At 40.0% G+C, this 20,891-nt stretch overlaps 1 protein-coding gene across 1 annotated transcript in view; it reads left to right on the top strand.

Annotated features, from left to right (window-relative positions):
* CNTNAP5 (contactin associated protein family member 5) overlaps window positions 1-20,891 on the top strand; it is an 880,239-nt gene that overhangs the window by 436,740 nt on the left and 422,608 nt on the right. The window contains exon 6 of the mRNA XM_027082570.1: window positions 646-830. Within this exon, the coding sequence (XP_026938371.1) occupies window positions 646-830 (185 nt within the window). The remainder of the gene's footprint in view (window positions 1-645; window positions 831-20,891) is intronic.

Below are 20,891 nucleotides of genomic sequence, written 5' to 3'. Positions count from 1 at the left end.
GCTGGCTGCATCTCTACCTAGGCATGCTTACCCTCACTGGACCTCAGTTTCCTAATTTGTCAAATGCAGGTAATCATTTTGTCTTAGAGCATCAGACTTGGAGGTTATAAAATCCCTAGTTAAGTGCCCTTGATAGAGTAGGCATTTGAAAATGGCAGCTAAAATGATTAATTCCTCCCCGTTGCCTTCGCCCACAAATCTACCCAACTCATTGGGGCCACTGTCTTCCCTCTACTTCTCCAGCATTCACTCTTCCTCCAAAACACAGCTAAAGATTCACTTTCTCCTTTCAAGAGCCATTCACATGCAAAGAATATGTATTCTTTCTAAATGTGACAAGTCCTATTTTCAATATCATTCATATGGCCATCAGGATATGGTTTCTCTTATTATTCAATCACACAAGTCCTAACATGTCATTTCACATGTAGAAGGGGGTGTGTGTATCAGTTGACTGAGATTTTGGTCCTGCAATCTGTGGGAAAATGTTGGTATTCCTTCCCAAGCCCAGCACAGTTCTGGGTCTGCAGACAGGGAATCATCCTTTACCTTTGGATAGAGAGAGTTGGACTTGCTAGCAGAACGTTCTAGTGCTTCAGGCTGCCCTTGGGCACAGAGCCATCCCGTGTTCTATCCCCTTCACAGATGACAGCAAACCTCGGCTCAGCAGCAGCCCCCCCTCGGCCACCCTGGGCAGCCTCCTGGATGACCAGCACTGGCACTCCGTCCTTCTCGAGCGGGTCGGCAAGCACGTGAACTTCACTGTGGACCGGCACACACAGCACTTCCGGACCAAGGGCGAGGCGGATGCCTTAGACATCGACTATGAGGTGAGTTGATTCTCCCTGCAGACCCCCAAGCCCCTTGCTCGTGATCAGTAAGAAAATCAGGTAGCAAAAGAGCAAGTGAGAAGATGTGGGCCCCTGACAGATCTTACCCTGGGGCTTCTCTTCCCCTCGCTCTAAGCCCAGTCAGCCAACCACTGGGGAGTCCACGGATAGAGTCTGAGCTGTGAGCCTGGGGAAACGCCTTGCAAGGCATCAGCTAATTGTGTGCATTTTAAAATCAGCAAGGCTCCTTTTTACTTTTTAAAACTTCTTTTTTTTTTTTTCTGGTAGCTTTCCTGTATCACCATCTAGTCTCTTGCTTACATTCAGTAATTCTTTTTTCGAAAATCAGCTTCAGTTAGCCGAGGTCATGGAAAATACAGAAATTATATTAATATAAAATTTTAGGTCAATTATACCTTAATAAAATAAATAATAAAATCCAAAGAAATTGAAAATCTGCATGATAGGCTCTTGTTTTTCACCTTCATTCCTATGCAGACTTCTGACCAATACACAAGGACAGTTAGTTCTACAAAAGAGCAAGAAAGAACGAACTGTCCTTGTGTATTGGTCAGAAGTTTTGCAAGACTAGCAGCCAAGATTTAACCATCTTTGCTAGTAGTTCAGTTCAAGAAGTATATATTGTGCTCCCACTGTATACCAGGCTCTCTTCTAGGCAATAACAATCAGAGATGACTAAAGCAGAGTCCCTGAGTTGGAGATGCTTACAGTCTAATAGCAGAGTCAGGCCTGGAACACCCACTGCAGAACAAGGAGGTGAAAGCTACCTTGGAGAGCGGCACTGGGCACTGCGGGATCCTAGGCACAGAGCGCTTGGCTCAACCTTGAATGCGGGTGGAAGGCTTCCAGGAGGAGATGCTGCTAAGTCTTGAAAGGAGAGAAGGGTTAGCCTGATGAGAAAGGTGAAAAAGGCAGGCCAGGTCAGAGAGGACCCTGTGCAGGGTACGGGGCATGAAATGTCACAGTCCAGTATCTATGGGATTTGAAACAATCGTCCGGCAGTGGTGTGTGAGGGCCAGCTGGTACTGACTCATGAAGGCCAGCTGGTAGATTTTCAGGAAGTTTGGAAGCTGGCTGGTAAATACAGCCATTATGAAAACCCCAGTTATTTAAACTGATAATCCATCGAAGTATTTTTAAAATGTACTAAATTCATTGATGCCTAGTTACTTTATTTTATTCTATCTGTCTATGTGTCTCTCTATGCATCTATCTATATGTATTTGAGGTTTTTTTTTTACTTCTGTTGTATCTGTGTGGTGGAAATACACTATATTGGATTGCTACAGTGCATCTCTTTCCAATTCCATATTTTGTGACATCCGTTTGATGGTTTGAAATCCATCATAGCGGAGATATTTACACCATGGATATTGGTAAATCCTATAAGTCAGGGTTTGATTTATTGTTTTGTTGATTGTCTAGACCAGGGATAGGCAAACTACAGCCTGGTGACCAAGTCTGGCTTGAAGTCTGTTTTCTCCAGCCTGTGTGTTAAGAATACTTTTTATATCTATGTTGTTTTACAAAATTAAGAAAAAAAAAAGAATAAGTGACAAGAGACTGTGTGATTACAGATAAAAGAGTTCAGTGAAAAATCAACAAAAGCATTCTATAAAAATCAATTGGTTTTATGGAATTTATAATACAGTTTATTGTATATTTTATTATTATTTGTAAATTGTGTCTACACATCGCTTATATCGGTAAAATGACCTAATGTCTGAATGCATGTGTGTGCCCACACACATACATATACAGAGATGAGTCTGTGTGTCTGTGTGTGTGCGTCACACCCTGAACAGCCAGATTTTAAACCTGTATCAACACACCACTTGAGGCAGTGAGAGATAAAACGTAAGAATTAGGGAAGACCCAGGTAATGATGGACCCTGTGACCCATGTTAAGGAGCTTAAACTGTGGGGGAAAAGGAGCCACTGAAGGATTTTTTGCAGAGTAGTGACATGGGCAGACTTATGTTTTAGAGGAGTCATTCTGAACATGTGTTTCAGGGGCCAGTACAATTAGCACCCCATCAAAATTTGTTAGAAATGAAAATACACAGGTCCTATCCAAACCTACAGAATCAGAAACTCAGGGGGAGGGGCTCAATCATTGGTTTTTAAAACTCCTCCAGAAGACTCCGATGCACCCTACTGTCTGAGAACAACTATTTTAGAGCAGTTACTCTAAAGGTTACTCTGAAACTACTCTGTAGTTTAGATCTGTCTATAGGTAGGCGGAGCATGTTGCTGGACAGATGGTTAGAAACCCTGTTAGGAGACAAAGTCAATCACTAGTGGATACATACAGGAACAGTGGAGGTGGAGATGAATCATTGAAAACTTAGGATCTGACTTTTTTCCAATCTCTATCATGAACTGTAAGAAAGATCTCCTCTTTGGATCCTAATCTTACTTTAGCATACTGTTGATAAGATATGCCATTCATTAACTTCAAAAGAGAATCTGTCACTCTTTGACTCAGGATGCAAAATACCAGGCAGTTTTTTTTGTTTTTTTTTTAGTTGCTGATAACTGGAAATCTATGAGTATCAATCATTCTTATTTGTTTAAGTGATTGTAAAAACAATATTGAAATTATCTTAAAGCAAAGAGATATCGTTTAGGAACTTGAGGACAATAAATAACACAAAACCATCATGAAGTTTCATTAGGTCCCCATATACTTGACCTCTAATAACTTGAGAGGTGATTCTAAAATTCACCCAGTTGCCTGATTCAACATTTGTTTTCAAGTTATCACTACCTGTGGTCTCCAGTGTAGATGATCTGTATGGAATCACAGCTGAGTGCCATTAAAGTGAATGTCAGCATTTAGGGAAAGACATCCAAAGATGTCACTGAATTTGTGAAGTTGGAACAGATTTCTTCTAGAAATGTCTAAATTTTTTGGTGCCTTGTAAGAAGTGTTTCCTGGGGGAGGGGGGGAAAACACCTTGGAATGTTCCTATGAAGCAAACTCTGCTTCAGAGAATCCAAGCCCCTTCCAAAGTATGCAGCCAGCTTGTTCATATGAACATAAAAGAAGACAGACTGACGATAACAGTGACATTGACATTGGCTGCACTGGAACAGGAGAGGTAGGTGTTGGGAGAAGTCTCTCGAACAACTGGCGCTCTCCAGCCTTTGAAGATTCACCTTCAAGGCTGTGTGGAGAGAAAGGGGCACCAGGGACAGGAATCCTGGGTCGCAATTACCACTTTACCACTAAGTAGGTGCAAAAACCTGGGAAGTAAAATTTCCTTACTTCAGTCACCCAGAAACAATATGAACACCCTTACTGCTAAATAGGATATCTGAATCTGAATCTAAGGTCTGTTTTTTTATTGAAGTATAGTTGATTTACAATGTAGTGTTAGTTTCTGCTGTATAGCAAAGTGATTCAGTTTTATATATATATATATATATATATGCTTTTTCATATTCTTTTCCATTATGATTTATTTACAGGATATAGAATATAGTTCCCTGTGCTATACAGTAGTTCCTTGTTGTTTGTCTGTTTTATATATAGTAGTGTGTATATGTTAATCCCAAACTCCTAATTTATCCCTCCCCCACCTTTCCCCTTTGGTAACCATAAGTTTGTTCTCTATGTCTGTGAGTCTGTTTCTGTTTTGTAAATAAGTTCATTTGTGTCATATTTTAGATTCCACATATAAGCGATATCATATGAGTTTTGTTTTTTTCTGTCTGACTTCACTTAGTATGACAATCTCTAGGTCCATCCATGTTGCTGCAAATGGCATTATTTTATTCTTTTTTATGGTTGAATAGTATTCCATTGTATGTATGTATGTTTGTGTCGGGGTGTGTGTGTGTGTGTGTATATATATATATATATATATATATATATATGCCACATATTCTTTATCCATTCATCTGTTGATGGACATTTAGATTGCTGCTTCTGTGTCTTGTCTATTGTGAATAGTGCTGCTATAAATATTGGGGTGCATGTATCTTTTCGAATTAGAGTTTTCTCCAGATATATTTCCAGGAGTGGGATTGCTGGATCATATGGCAACTCTATTTTTAGTTCTTAAGAAACCTTCATACTGTTCTCCGTAGTGGTTGCACCAATTTACATTCCCACCAACAGTGTAAGAGGGTTCCCTTTTCTCCACATCCCCTCCAGCATTTGTTTGATTTTTTTTTAACATCTTTATTGGAATATAATTGCTTTACAATGGTGTGTTAGTTTCTGCTTTATAACAACGTGAATCAGTTATACATATACATATGTTCCCATATCTCTTCCCTCTTGTGTCTCCCTCCCTCCCACCCTCCCTATCCCACCCCTCTAGGTGGTCACAAAGCACCGAGCTGATCTCCCTGTGCTGTACGGCTGCACCTTTCTCCCTTTAAGCAAAGTTTGATTACTTGATCACAGACAGCAAACCCCGAGTTCTACAGTTGTTCCCAAAGTCCACTGCCACAGTTTTAGGATGATTCATTGTCTATTCAGGTATTCCACAGATGCAGGGTACATCAAGTTGATTATGGATATTTGATCCGCTGCTCCTGAGGCTGTATGGAGAGATTTCCCTTTCTCTTCTTTGTTCGCACAGTTCCTGGGGTTCAGCTTTGGTTTTGGCCCCACCTCTGCGTGTAGGTCACCTGAGGGCATCTGTTCCTGCCCAGACAGGACAGAGTTAAAGCAGCAGCCGATTTAGGGGCTCTTGCTCATTCAGGCCAGGGGGAAGGAGGGGTATGGTAATTATAATTGGAATGTGGGGCAAGCCTGCGGCAGTAGAGGCTGACTTAATGTTTCAGTAGCCTGAGGCACGCTGTGTGTTCTCCCGGGGAACTTGTCCCTGGATCATGGGACCCTGGCAGTGGCAGGCTGCACAGGCTCCCTCGGGGTGTGGATAGTGACCTGTGCTTGCACACAGGCTTCTTGGTGGCTGCAGCAGCAGCGTTAGCATTTCACGCCCATCTCTGGGGTCTGAGCTGATAGCTGCAGCTCACGCCCATCTCTGGAGCTCGCTTAGGTGGTGCTCTGCCTTCTGTGGGCCCATGGGAAAGGAATCCCCTCTCTTCGCGCACCCTGAAACAATAGTCTCTTGCCTCTTAGGCAGGTCCAGACTTTTTCCTGGCCTCCCTCCTGTGGCACACTAGCCCCCTTCAGGCTGTGTTCACGCAGCCAACCCCAGTCCTCTCCCTGGGATCTGACCTCTGAAACCTGAGCCTCAGCTCCCAGCCCCCACCCACCCCTGTGGTTGAGCAGACAAGCCTCTCAGGCTGGTGAGTGCTGGTCGGCGCCAATCCTCTGTGTGGGAATCTCTGCTTTGCCCTCCACACCCCTGTTGCTGCGGTCTCCTCCATGGCTCCAAAGCTTCCCCCCCATCTTTGCCAGTGAAGGGGCTTCCTAGTGTATGGAAACTTTTCCTCCTTCACAGCTCCCTCGCAGAGGTGCAGGTCCCATCCCTATTCTTTTGTCTCTGTTTTTTCTTTTGCCCTACCCAGGTATATGGGGATTTTCTTGCCTTTTGGGAAGCCTGAGGTCTTCTGCCAGCGTTCAGTAGGTGTTCTGTAGGAGTTGTTCCACATGTCGATGTAGTTTTGATGTATTTTGGGGGAGGAAGCTGATCCCCATGTCTTACTCCTCTGCCATCTTGAAGGTCACCCCAAGCATTCGTTTCTTATCAAGAGTGCTCAGTTATCCTTTTTAACATAGGCACCTTACCAGTATCAAAACTATTAAAAACATATTTTTAAAATATGTGATTTGGGACTTCCCTGGTGGTGCAGTGGTTTAGAATCCGCCTGCCAACGCAGGGGACATGGATTTGAGCCCTGGTCTGGGAAGATCCCACATGCCGCGGAGCAACTAAGCCTGTGCACCACAGCTACTGAGCCTGTGCTCTGGAGACCACGAGCCACAACTACTGAATCCATGTGCCACAACTTCTGAAGCCCTCGCCCCTAGAGCCCATGCTCTGCCACAAGAGAAGCCACCGCAATGAGAAGCCCGTGCACCATGATGAAGAGTAGCCGCTGCTCGCTGCAACTAGAGAAAGCCCGCATGCAGCAATGAAGACACAACGCAGCCAAAAATAAATAAATAAATAACTATGTGATTTATGTTATAAATACTAAAAAGACATTTTTTAAAAATAAATATATTTAATAAGAATTCTTGGTAAGAAAAAGCTATATTAAACTAAACACTCTAAGCATTTAAAATACATGTACCTCTTCAAATATAAGTTTTATTGAAGTTTTAAAGAAAATATGAGGTTGTGCTTTTATTTTATTTTATTTTGGCCACACTTGCAGGATCTTAGTTCCCTGACCAGCGATCGTCCCAGGTCCCCACAGTGAGTTCACTGGGTCCTAATCACTCCACAGCCAGGGAATTCCCTAGATAGTATTTTTATAATCAAAGATTGTTGGAGGTCCTTCTAAGTATGACATAAAGTTTAGAAACCTGGAAATAAAATATAAGAAAAATTTTGTACCTATAAAATATTTTAAAAACCACATGCAATTCCACAAAAAAATACAGACAGAATGATATCATCCTCCCAAGAACTTGGAAAAGTATTTCAAAATTTAATTAATGAATAAGAAGCCCCCACAAATAATTTTTAAAAAGGTAACTCAATGGAAAAATAGGTAAAGAACATGAATATATAAAAAATACAGATTACTCTCAGATATATAAAAAGATGCACAACTTCACTCATTAGAAGAAGGAATGCAAATTCATACTACAATGATATTTTAAACTTAGACTTCAGGGAACACAAAATTTATAATGTTGGCATGAATATGAAGGAACCAGAACTATTTAATCTATTGTTAGTGAGACTATAATTAATACAATATTAAAGAAAGGGCAACATCTTCGAAATTGAAACAAGTGCTCTTCAATCCAACAATTCTGTTTCTAGGAATATATCCTACAATTATAAGCAAATGTGTGCAAAGGAGTATATGTTAGGAATAACAAAAGATTGGAAGATGGCCCAAAAGTCCATCAAAAGGAGGTTAATTAAAAATTATGGTAATCCCTGTAAGGAAACGGCTCTGCCAGAGTGTCCCAGTGACCTCACGCTGTCCACTTTGGCCAGACAGCCAAAGCCATGCCCCACAGCTGATCTGAGTCTTGACCAGACACCTTGTCATCTTCCTGAGACACAAGAGGATGGAGGCCTGCAATTAGTGGCTCCAAGGCCATCGCCACCTGCCTCCTGGCCCCATACCACACTGTCCTGATACAGTTTCTTGACACCCCCTAAGTTCTGTGGAGGCATGAGGCTTTCTGTCCTGCATGCTTAGAGTTGCATCACATAGAATTGCTTAGCCTGATGTTGAATCTGGCCTCTGTACCCCAACACCAAATTAAATCTCGGAGACAGAGTTTTGGTTGGAGTAGAAAAGAATAGCTTTATTGCTCTGCCAGGCAAAGGGGGACACAGCAAACTTATGCCCTCAAAACCGTGTGTCCCAACCTGGAGGGGGTAGTGAGGAGTTTTATAGTAATGGTTCAAAAAGGAGAGAGTGAACAGCTCATGGACATTCTTCTGATTGGTTGGTGGTGAGGTAATTGGGAGTCGGCATCATCAACCTTCTGGTTCCAACAGGTCTGGGGTCTGCGTGCTTGTGGGCAGCAGACAGTTACCTTCTCCCAACTGGTGGAGGTTTCAGTATCTGCAGAACAGCTCAAAGATATTGTTGTGTGTATCCCTTGGGGGTACCAGGATCCTACCCCAAGGCTGCACTATTGTTTCTTGACTACTCCTCCCTCGTCTCTGCATCCCCTCCTTTCCCTCATTAGTAACTGTTTGAACCGCCCATTGGAACTCAGGGAAGGTCATGGAGGCTGAAATAAGCCTATTTCCTATAATCAAGAAACGGGGGGACACAGAAAGCCTTTTGTGCCCAGGAGCCTCACAAGGTCCTGCTCAGTTTCAAGCCGAAGTCTAGAATTAGATCTATAGCAATAAAGACTCTCACAACTCACCTTGTGGTCATCTGCCCTCATACTTAGTGTCCTCTGTGTTGGTGTGTGGGATGCAGGGGCCATGGGAGATGTACTATTTGTCTACTCTTGCCTTTACTGTCTAAGGCACACATCATCGGAATCTCACAGTGGCTCCTTTATCTCTATGTGTATCCGCCAGGCCTTGGCCTTGGACTCACCTTGTTTTGTGTGTGTGCTTGACAAACCTGAGCAGAAGTATTATGCTTCCATTAAAAAGAATGAGGGAGCCCTGTATGTTCTGATGTGGAACCATCTCCAGTATAAATTGTTCAATGAAAAGGAAAATCAGTGTGCGATGCAGTGTAAACAGTATCTGTGTTTTAAAAAATAGAAAAGAATATATAGACTTGAAAGTGCATAGACCCACAGAAATCTCTGGAAGGATATGGATAAGCAGATCAGAAGAAAGTGGGGTCAACAAAGAAAAAAACTTTATTCTTTGCTGTGTACTCTTCTGAACCATTTTGAATTTTGTACCACACCCAAAAAAAGTACGTTAAGAAAGAACTGAGGCAATAGAATGAATACATGACTTTAAAAGGTATTCCTTATGTTTACTTCTAAAATCACATCCTCTAATTTATTTTTATTCATAGTTTTCTTCAAAAACACTTGTCACTTTATAATATGTTATTAAATTAATTTTTTTAGTTGAAGTAAAAAGCAAGTTAGTTGAATTTACAGTGTTGTGTTAGCTTCAGGTGTACAGCAAAGTCATTCAGTTATACATATATATATTCTTTTTTTTTGAAGTTGAAAAATTTAATTTTACTTATTTATTGTTTTCATCATATTGTATACTTTATTGTTTTATTGACTTACCATTGATTTAGAGTGTTGTGCTAATTCTTTTTCAGATTCTTTTCCCTTATAAGTTATTACAAAATATTGAGTATAGTTCCATATAGGTCCTTGTAGGTTATCTATTTTGTATATAAAATTTACTTTTTTAAAAAAATTACTTACTCATTTTTGGCTGCGTTGAGTCTTTGTTGCTGTGCATGGGCTTTCTCTAGTTGCAGTGAGTGGGGGCTACTCTTCGTTGCGGTGCACGGGCTCTAGGCAAGGGGGCTTCAGCTGTTGTGGCGCATTGGTTTAGCTGCTCCACAGCATGTGGGATCTTCCTGGACCAGGGCTTGAACCCATAGTCCCCTGCATTGGCAGGCGGATTCTTAATCACTGCACCACCAGGGAAGTCCCAGAATTTACTTATTTTTAATTGTCTATCTCTTCATCCCCAACCCAGCCATAGAACTAAAGCTCATCATAAGGGTCAAGATTATCTTTTTTACTCTATTTCTGTAGATTTGTATCTGGTACATAATACACACTCAATAAATATTTGTTAAGTAAATTTTAAAAGTGTATTTCTGTGCATTATAAAGATACCAATTTACACCCTACTTTTCTTCCCATAAGGCGTTCCTGATGGGTCACCATAGTCAGAGACCACCTATTGCTGCCCTTACTTTGGCTTAGTACTGCCCTAATGGACCTCCTCTTGGAGCTCAGACATGATTAAAGGACTGGCTGGACATAATACAACTTTTCATTGGGTGATCAAAATAACTACAGATCACAAGGGTAACTGTTTTGCAGATCATAACATGTGGTAGTATAATTGTTATTGGTCCTTTATTGGGGGGGTTGGTGGGAAACTCAGTTGAAAGACTACGGTAGAAAGAGAGAAATAAATGGAAGAAAATAAAATAAGGAAAAGGGAAATAAGTAGGTACAAAGTGGAAATAAGGGGAAACAATGGAAGAAAACAACCAAGCTCCTATTTTGTGATTTTGTTGAGTCCCTCAAGCAGCCTAGTGAGGGAGATTATTACATTCTATATCACAGACATAAAAGACAAGAGTGACTAATGACCCTCCCATTCCTATTCCTCAAGTCATCGAGTAACAGAAATAAGATTTGAGTCTAGGTATGCATAGCCGATCACTGGAAGTCATTCTGGGGACAGCGTTTCTCTCTGAAGGAGGGATAATCTCTCAAGATCCAAGCACAGGCTGTGGTCCTTATCCTGGTCTCTGCATGTATATAAGACTTGAAACCACATTCCTTGGTGCCATTTTTCTGTCTAGTTTTAAATTTAAAATTTTTTGATCTGTGAACTTGCTAAATGCATGTTTCTCCAAGTTTTATAACAGTGAGATGTACATATTGAAAAGTAAACTAATTGTGTAGAACATGATGAGGGGGATATGCCAATTCCAGTATTATACCCCAAATATTGTTTTTATTAAGAGGAAGTAAAAGAGCACTTGATAAAATTCCTTATAGTATTATTTTAGCCGCAGTTAGGGGTGTGGTGGTAGGTTTTAACTATTTAATAAGACATTCTGAGGCCGGGTGAACTTAGGCTAAATGATTGTCATTATCAATAAAATATTATAAAGGCCCCACTTGAATACTCATAGGGCCTGAGGAGAGAGTCAAAAGTTACAAATAAGCTAACAGTTGAATAAAATCTGTTCTACTTCCTTCTTTGACAAATGAACATCCCACATGTCCAAGCCCTGTCTACAGGGGAAACCCCCTTGGCCACTCCTGGGACCTATGTATGGGTCCATGGTCCATCCTCAGGAGGACGGACAGTGGAGAGAATAGTTCAGGCCCTTGAAGCTGTTTCAGAGCTGTCCAGGCAGGAAACTCTGGGGAGCTGGGTAGGAAGACTAAGTTTAGGAGGGTGATGACAGCTTCCTATCGTCATTTCCCCTAGGTTTGCAAACACCACCCCCATGACACAGGATGTGACCAGAGGGTGGCCAGAGGGGGGCTCTCTAGGGTGTCAGTTCCACCGCAGGTGCCCTTCTAACCTGAATGTAGGGGGTGGGGATACACTGAAGTTAGAATTTCCAATGAGTTCTTGCTTGAATGCTGAAATATACATGATTTACCCCATTATCCAATTTTTAAAATTAATTAATTAATTAATTTATTTATTTTTGGCTGCATTGGGTCTTTGTTGCTGCACACGGACTTTCTCTAGTTGCAGCGAGCAGGGGCTATTCTTCATTGCGGTGCGCACGCAGCCTTCTCATCGTGGTGGCTTCTCTTGTTGCGGAGTACGGGCTCAACGCATGCGGGCTTCAGTAGTTGTGGCGCATGGGCTTAGCTGCTCCGCGACATGTGGGATCTTCCTGGACCAGGGCTCGAAGCCGTGTCCCCTGCACTGGCAGGTGGATTCTTAACCCCTGCACCACCAGGGAATTGTCCAATTAACCTAAGGTTAAAATTTTGTAAATTGATTCAGACAAAAATGAATAAATAAATATGTGCTGAACCAATCAGGCTGTTTCAGACTCTGGTGTCTGTGAATCTGTAAAAAGATATCCATTTAGAGAAATGAACCCTAGACTAGCAATGGACCAGATTTCAGCCAGGACCAGCGCTCACGGTAAGAATTAGAAAGATGGTCTGAATCCAGCCCCTGGTGTGAAACCTGCTAGTAGGTAGAGAGCATTGGGTGGCTCTGGCAGAGGAAATAGGAGGGGCTGATTTATGCCATTGAGAAACTATTGGGGGTTTCCGCTACTACAACTGTCCACCACGTCTCCTTTGCTTCCCCATAGTGGGAACAGCAGAAGGCTCACCGAGTGCATGCCAGGCTGCCTAGGTTAGGGGCATAGTGTGTCAGTGAGCCTGGGACTTTCAGTTTTAAAAATGAGAAAGTTTCAGGCCAACCAAGACCAGTTGTTCACCCTGGTCTTCAAGGAGATAGATGGTTCCTCAGTGGAACTGGAATAGAAGTTGCTGGAGGCGAGGCAGTGTGTGTAGGACCAGAGGGGCTACAACTGCACCCCTTGGCTCTAAGGCCTTAGTCAAGCTGTTAAACCTCTGTATGCCATCTTTTTCATCAGCTTTCAAGTGGAGCAAATAGTAATATCTAGCTAAAAAGTTAAAGAAAAAAATAGTGAAAGTAAGCCCTAAGCATAGGGCCTGTTGTATAAAACTAGTCCATAAATGCCACTATTCTTTTTTAATTACTGAAGTACAGTTGATTTACAATGTTGTGTTAATTATTGCTGTACAGGAAAGTGATTCAGTTATATATATATTCTTTTATAAATATTCTTTTCCATTATGGATTATCACAGGATATTGAATAGAATTCCCTGTGCTGTACAGTAGGACCTTGTTGTATATCTACTCTCTATATAATAGTTTGCATCCCAAACTCCCAATCCATCCCTCCCCCACCCCACCTCCCTCTTGGCAACCACAAGTCAGTTCTCTGTGTCTGTGAGTCTGTTTCTAATTTATATTTTAAAACATTTGTGTTATATTTTAGATTTTTAGATTCCACATATGATATTATATGGTATTTGTCTTTCTCTTTCTGACTTACTTCACTTAGTATGATAATCTCTACTTGCATCCATGTTGCTGCAAATGGCGTTATTTCATTCTTTTTTATGACTGAGTAATATTCCGTTGTATATATGTACCACATCTTCTTTATCCATTCATCTGTCGATGGACATTTAGGTTATTTCCTTATCTTGACTATTGTGAATAATGCTGCTATAAATATAGGGGTGCATTTATCTTTTTGAATTAGAGTTTTGTCTTGATATATGCCCAGGAGTGGGATTGCTGGATCATATGGTAGTTCTATTTTTAGTTTTTTAAGGAAGCTCCATACTGTTTCCACAGTTGAGAGACTATGGAGGGGTTCCAATATTGGCTGGAAATTGGGGGTTTCCAATATTGGCTGCACCAACTTACATTCCCACCAACAGAGTAGAAGGGTTCCCTTTTCTCCACACTGTCTCCAGCATTTATTACTTGTAGACTTTTTGATGATGGCCATTCTGACTGGTGTGAGGTGGTATGTCATTGTAGTTTTGATTTGCATTTCTCTAATAGTTAGTGATGTTGAGCATGTTTTCATGTGCCTATTGAAATGCCACTATTGTTATTACTAAAAGAAAACCTTATCTAAGAGAGATGCTGAGGCCAAATTCAACTGAAGTGTAAGGGGCAACAGCTGGGCTTGGGTCAGGAGCCAAAGCCAGGGTGGAGGTAGGTAGCTGTGGACCTGGAACACAGGCAGGCAGGAAGCGTGGCCCTGAATGAGTTGCTTTGTGGAAACAAGGAGGGCTGTCAGGATCAATGCTTCCTCCTATTCAATGCAGGGTTGCATCTGGGTCAGATATCACTTACTCTTTTCCCTCCCAAAACAGAAATGAACAATTATATCATCCAGAAATAAAGGGACACTGGGAATTTGTGAAAGAATAGGGTATAGAAGGAATAAAGAAGTAAAAATATGAAAACAAGTCACCTCATCTCAATATATAATCCCAAAGTAGGGACAAAAATAAGAGATAATATGCACTGCAACCCCTTAAGAGTTATAGAGATCAAAAGTTCCAAAGAAATTCCAATCTGAGTCATTGATCAAATCAAACAGTAGAGCAGAAGCCAAAAACTGGTCACACAGAGAGCAATTTGGACTACCCTCATCTTATTTAGCCCATTTAGTATTTTTTTTTAACTATTCGAATTCAGGCCAATATTTAAAAATCAAGAGGTACCATCAGAAAATTGGGATTTCTGGTCGCATTTGAAATGGCAGAAATTCATCTACCTTTGACAGCCTTCCTCCAGAAAGGCCGTGATCACTATGTATAATTCAACAAACACCAAGCCGGTGCAAGTTTTAAAGTGTGGAAAAAAAAAAAAAAAAGACAGCCATTTGGATCCTTTTTCATATATATTCCATTACAAAATAGGCTATCAGAACAAAAGTGAGACAAATATTCACTAATGAGAAACTTCAAATGTATCAGAAATCCGAGTCTGACAGGAAAAGGAATCTTTAGAACAAGAAGACTCTCAAATTCAAACAGGGCCAGAGAAAAAAACCAATAAGGAGGAATGAACTCATTGCCAGAGAAGTAACATCAAAGGCTGAAAAAGAGACAAGCAAATTCCAGACAATAGAAGAGGAATGAGATCAAAGGAAAAGAGAGTGGCAGCTTCTAGGACCTCATACATTTAACATCAAAGTGTGTTTTCTCCTGGGATTCATCCAGTTGGAGCCCACCTGTGACACCAGAAAACCCTCCAGGTTCCCAGATGGACCAAGACACTCAGACTGTGAGTGAAACTTTACAATCTAACACCTGATTTTGTTGACCACTAAGATCAATAAAAGGCTCACCATGCAATTTTCCAAGAGCAAACAAATAAGAAAAGTAAGAAAAGAAAGCAGCCACATTGACAAAAAAGGGACAATAAGGTAAAGCGGTTTTAGAAGTAAATTGCTAGTGCTCTTTTTTGATCCGATTCAACAATTATTTGTCGAATCTCTTATGTTTGAGTCATACCTCTTGCATTAAATATTCAAAAATGAACAAGATGTGGTCTGTGTCCTTGAGAAACTTTTTTTAGAGAGATTTACCAAAACATTGAACAAATATTTATTTGGCATCTGTTATGTATCAGACATCATTTTATGTGCTTGGAATATGTCCATGAAAAGAACAAGCACCTACCCTTATGATGCTTGTGTTTTAGCAGGAGAGACAAACTATAAGCAATACCCATAGCAAGTAAATACATTACATAGTAAGAAGGATGACAAATGCTATAGAAAGAACAAAAATAGATCTAGGTAATGGGATTGGGAATTCTAAGATTGAGGGAAACAGGTTGCAACTTTAGATATGTTGATCGGGGTAGGGATTATTGAGATGATGTCCCTTAAGCCAGGACTTTAAAAAAAAATGTGAATTTGTCATATTGCTATCTGGAGAGAACTGGCTCAGGGCATCTGGTTCCCTTATAATGTCACAACTATTTTGTATTATAGGAGCCCATGATCTAATGGAAACTGGATTTCCAGCTCTATGATGCATATACTGAATGCCTTTGGGCTACTTCATGCAAATGATGCGCCCTGAAATATAATGTCTGTTCAGTACCGTCAGTATCTGCCCCATGATGAAATATGCCTGAGTCTCAAAGGAAAGGCAAAATCATATCGTCAGTGTCCCAGACAAACAAATCAGTAAATGAGGAGGTTTGTAGAATACAGCTAGGGTTGACTTAAAAACAAAGATTAATTCAAGGAGACCCATTCAAGTTTAAAGGACGTACAGGAGCAATTATAAACACACTAGAGATATATTTGTGAGATGTTAAAGAGAATAGTTTATGCCACACAGCCACTGAAGTAACTGAGAAAAGCTCTGTAATTTTAGGTTAGACATTTAGGAAATCAAATAAATAAACAAAACTAAACAATACTTTTTAGAATGCCGACTGAGTAAGAATGCAGAAGAACGTGAGCCTGAAATATGCCTCCTACCCAAAGAGCAAGTTACACAGAATTTGACACTCAACAGTTCAATGACCAGTTTTCCTAAATTTGAAAAAATTCATTGAAAATAGATACTGATCAGATAGTTTTAGCAAGTTCTCTCTCTCTTTCTTTTCTCCTTTTCTCTCTCAAGTAAATATCAAGCTAGAAATGATCAAAGGACCTTTTCAAAGGAGGACACAACATATTTAGTTCCAGTGTTCTGAAAATCTGAAAACCAGAAGGAAACTTCTACAGGACTTCAGAGAAAATGTGTATTTGTTTATTAATTAAAAAAATACCGTATGCTCACACATATATATGGAATTTAAGGGAAAAAATGTCATGAAGAACCTAGGGGTGAAACAGGAATAAAGACACAGCCTTACTAGAGAATGGACTTGAGGATATGGGGAGGGGGAAGGGTGAGCTGTGACAGGGCGAGAGAGTGGTATGGACATATATACACTACCAAACGTAAGGTAGATAGCTAGTGGGAAGCAGCCGCATAGCACAGGGAGATCAGCTCAGTGCTTTGTGACCGCCTGGAGGGGTGGGATAGGGACGGTGGGAGGGAGGGAGACGCAAGCGGGAAGAGATGTGGGAACATATGTATATGTATAACTGATTCACTTTGTTATAAAGCAGAAACTAACACACCATTGTAAAACAATTGTACTCCAATAAAGATGTTAAAATGAAAAAAAAAAAGAAAAGTTACTCAGTGTAGTTGCTATTGATGTAAAACATCAGTGTAAAATATAGCAAACTTCAGACTGTAAAATATTAGCAAAATTAATATCCATATAGTTTTTATTCAGAAATTGTTGAAAATAAGCCTGCCAAACACTGTTTTGGAAGAACCTCTTAACTGAGAAATTGCTGCTGGTAAGAACAATCCTGCAAACAGCAAAGGCTACAGGCCATGAGCCCTTCAAAATGTCTCAGGGTAGGAAATCTTTTTTGTTAATTGAAGTATAGTTGATTTACAATGTGTTAGTTTCAGGTGTACAGCAAAGTGATTCCTATATAGACATATGTGCATATGTATATATCTGTTGTATATATCTATTCTTTTTCAGATTCTTTTCCATTGTAGGTTATTATTACAAGATATTGAATATAGTTCCCTGTGCTATAGAGTAGGTCCTTGGTAGGAAATCTTTCAATTTTCACATTAATCCAATCAAGCTACATTGTTTACATGAGATCAGTATTATCATTATCCTCATTTTACGTCTGAGGAAAATGAATCACACAACAGTTAGGTATTTTGCCCGAGGTCCCACAGAAGGGCAGAGCTGGTTTTAAATCCAGCCAGAGAAGCTCCTGAAACAGTGATTCTAACCACTTCACTGTGAAAAGCTAAAGATGGGATGTTGATACAGCTCAAAAATTTATGCAATTTTGTAACAAATTGCCACAAAATAGAATTTCTTTAAAAAAGAGTTTCAAAGTAGAAAAATAAATGTGCCTATTAATTGATAATAATAATATTTTAAGTAATCAAAATTCAAAACAAGCTGGGGTTGGAGAAAAAAAAAAATCTGGGCTTCGTAGACAGTAATCCAAAACTGTGGTCTGAAAAGCTAGATAATCACAGGATTATCTTCAAAGTCAGTTTTTCAGAAAGACTAAATAAATGAAAGTGAGTTATTTGTAGTGAGGTGGATGGACCTAGAGTCTGTCATACAGAGTGAAGTAAGTCAGAAATAGAAAAACAAATAACGTATGCTAACACATATATATGGAATCTTAAAAAAAAACAAAAAAGGTTCTGAAGAACCTAGGGGCAGGACAGGAATAAAGATGCAGATGTAGAGAATGGACTTGAGGACACTGGGAGGGGGAAGGGTAAGCTGTGACAAAGTGAGAGAGTGGCATGGACATATATACACTACCAGATGTAAAATAGATAGCTAGTGGGAAGCAGCCACATAGCACAGGGAAATCAGCTCGGTACTTTGTGACCACCTAGAGGGGTGGAATAGGGAGGGTGGGAGGGAGATGCAAAAGGGAGGGGATATGGGGATATATGTGTACGTATAGCTGATTCACTTTGTTACATAGCAGAAACTAACACACCATTGTAAAGCAATTATACTCCAATAAAGATGTAAAAAAAAGACTAAACATTACAGTCTACATAGGAAAAAGCATAAAAGAGACAATAATCAAAAATTAACAAACACAGTAGAATAAAGCAATATTGATCATCTTTATAATTATAGCAATACACTTGAAAGTTTTCTAGGGACTTCCTTGGTGGTCCAGTGGTAAAGAATGCACCTTCCAATGCAGGGGACAGAGGTTCGATTCCTGATCAGTGAACTAAGGTCCCACATGCTGTGGGGCAACTAAGCCCACGTGCCACAACTACTGAGCTCGTGCACCACAATGAGAGAGCCCGCGTGCCGCAACTAGAGAGAAGCCCACGTGCTACAATGAAGAGCCTGCACCACAATGAAAGATCCTGCACGCCTCAACCAAGACCCTGAGTGCCACAACTAAGACCCAAAGAGCCAAAAAACCCAAAGAAATTAAAAAATATATATATAGCATTATTAAAATTTTTTTTCTAAATTCCCTCAAGTGGTAAGTAGTCTCATATTTGCTTAATAAGCAAACACCAGTCATATGATATGTGGTTTTCAGTTAACACATGTATGGCAGAAAACACCAAAATGATTATTTTTTTAAAGTTGGAACTGGGGACAAAGATACCCAGTTAAATTTATGTAAACTGAAAACAGAGGTAGAAAAATTAGTACCACTGAAATTAAAAATTAAGATAAAAAGATAAAGGCTATTGTAAAGTACTAAATGTTGTGGTTTCTAATTAAAAACACCTATACTAAACATATATATATATGAAATAAAATATCAATCAAATACAAAAAACCAAAACAGTTCATTTCTAGCGGTTAGATGTTGACTGACACTGTCCTGATGTGAGCTGTAGGGACTCAGAAGCCATTTTCTGGGACTCAGAGGCCCAAGAGCAAGGCTGAAGGAGGTGGTTATTGGTTTTCCAGTTATGTTGCTAGAAGAATAAACTAATGGGCAGAGTTCAAGGAGAAAAGCCGGTGTTGGGAACTTGGGTGAGACTCAGATGCCAACTGAACTCAGCAGAAGAAGAGCTTGAATATGATCAGTATTCAGTTTTTGCCAACATTTGCTGTAATCATTTGACAATCCCAGGTCATGCATAGCAGGGATCCTTGTGTGGGTGGCTTGATGGACAAAAACATAGTTAAGAGCAAGATTTTGATGTTCGTTCACAGAACTTTGATAAATCAGATAAAATTATGAATGTAAATGATCTGATGTATATAATTATTAATGTAAAATTAGTAGGTATATACCAAGTATAGCCTACAAGTGTTTATGAAGTATTTAGAAAAATCAATACTATATACGCAGGAAAGAAAATCAGTAATATATGAAGCAAGTTTTTCCATTCTAACTAATCTGATAATGAACTAAATCTATAATTCAGTAATACAATTATAGCCTCATATTCTCAACTACATGAAAAATTTAAAATATAAAACAGGTTAAAAATCTAATCTCATACTCAAATGTGCAGAAATGCAATTTTGCTTCTTCTCCCTACCTGAATTCAATATGCTTATCGGCCCCTGCTTCCCCTGATAGCAGAAAAATCTAACCGTGTTGATGAATGATAACTAGTTAATGCCTATTTAAAACTTAACTGTACTATTGGGTAAATACTGGGTTATATTGGGGTTTCTTCTTGCTCCTCCTTTTTGTTTCCATGGGCAGATCACAGGCTGCGGGCTTGTGGATAGCCCAGCATGGGAGTAAAGTGTCAGCCTCTGTAGCTGCTGTTCATGGTACCTGCAATGGGCTCAGGCTGGAGGTCTAGTCACCTGGACACTTGGACCTCCGTATCAGCTACCAGCCTTTGACACACTTATATCCTCAGTCCATCCATATTACCCATCCTGCTCTCACAGCCCTGGGGACCTCAGTAGCCTACTTCACACAGTGCTTCAGTGATCAGGCCGTTGAGAAGCAGCTCTCAGAAACTTCCATGTTGCTGCTTCTCATAGCCATTGCTAACCTGTCTGTCTTCCAGCCAAGTTTTTTTCTGAGGCCATGCTGAATTTGAAGCCTCTTTAATAAGCTTACAATCATCATTGTTGTAGGAATCAGGGGAGAAATAACTCCCTGAGTTTTCCAAAATCTATCTTGTGGCCTCCATCCTCATTCACCTAAAGTTCATCAAATTTCAATCTCCCAGAGAGACCCAAAGAGCAGGTCCCACACCATGTAACTCTTGTCTCTGCCAATTTTCTCCTAACATCCTCTACCCAGACTAGAAAGAGTTTTGCTCTCCTTTCATGTAATGGGAAATTACAGTTTTATAATATATACTATCCTCCATACTATTTCACTTAAAAAAGGCTCTACCCCAGATCCTTCAAATGCTTTTTTTTTTTTGTGCTATTTAAAAGAAAGGTTTTTTATTTTCTTTTCTCCTTTTCAAATATTGCCCCGTGACTAATATTTTCCTAAATCACAGATGAGTGAAGTACAACATTATTTTTTTTTGAAAATTGAGGAAGATGGCCATAAAAATTAAAAGAATAAAATTTTTGTTATATATAAATTATATATAGTGATATAATTATATAAATTATAGAAAAGAATAAGAACTCATGTCCACACAAAAACCTGA

This window comes from Aethalodelphis obliquidens, unplaced genomic scaffold, assembly GCF_003676395.1.
Source record: "Aethalodelphis obliquidens isolate GAN/ISIS:26980383/991018 unplaced genomic scaffold, ASM367639v1 scaffold47, whole genome shotgun sequence".
Taxonomy (NCBI): Eukaryota; Metazoa; Chordata; class Mammalia; order Artiodactyla; family Delphinidae; genus Aethalodelphis; species Aethalodelphis obliquidens.
The sequence above is the reverse complement of the archived record's forward strand: the minus strand, read 5'-3'. Positions and strand labels throughout refer to the sequence as shown.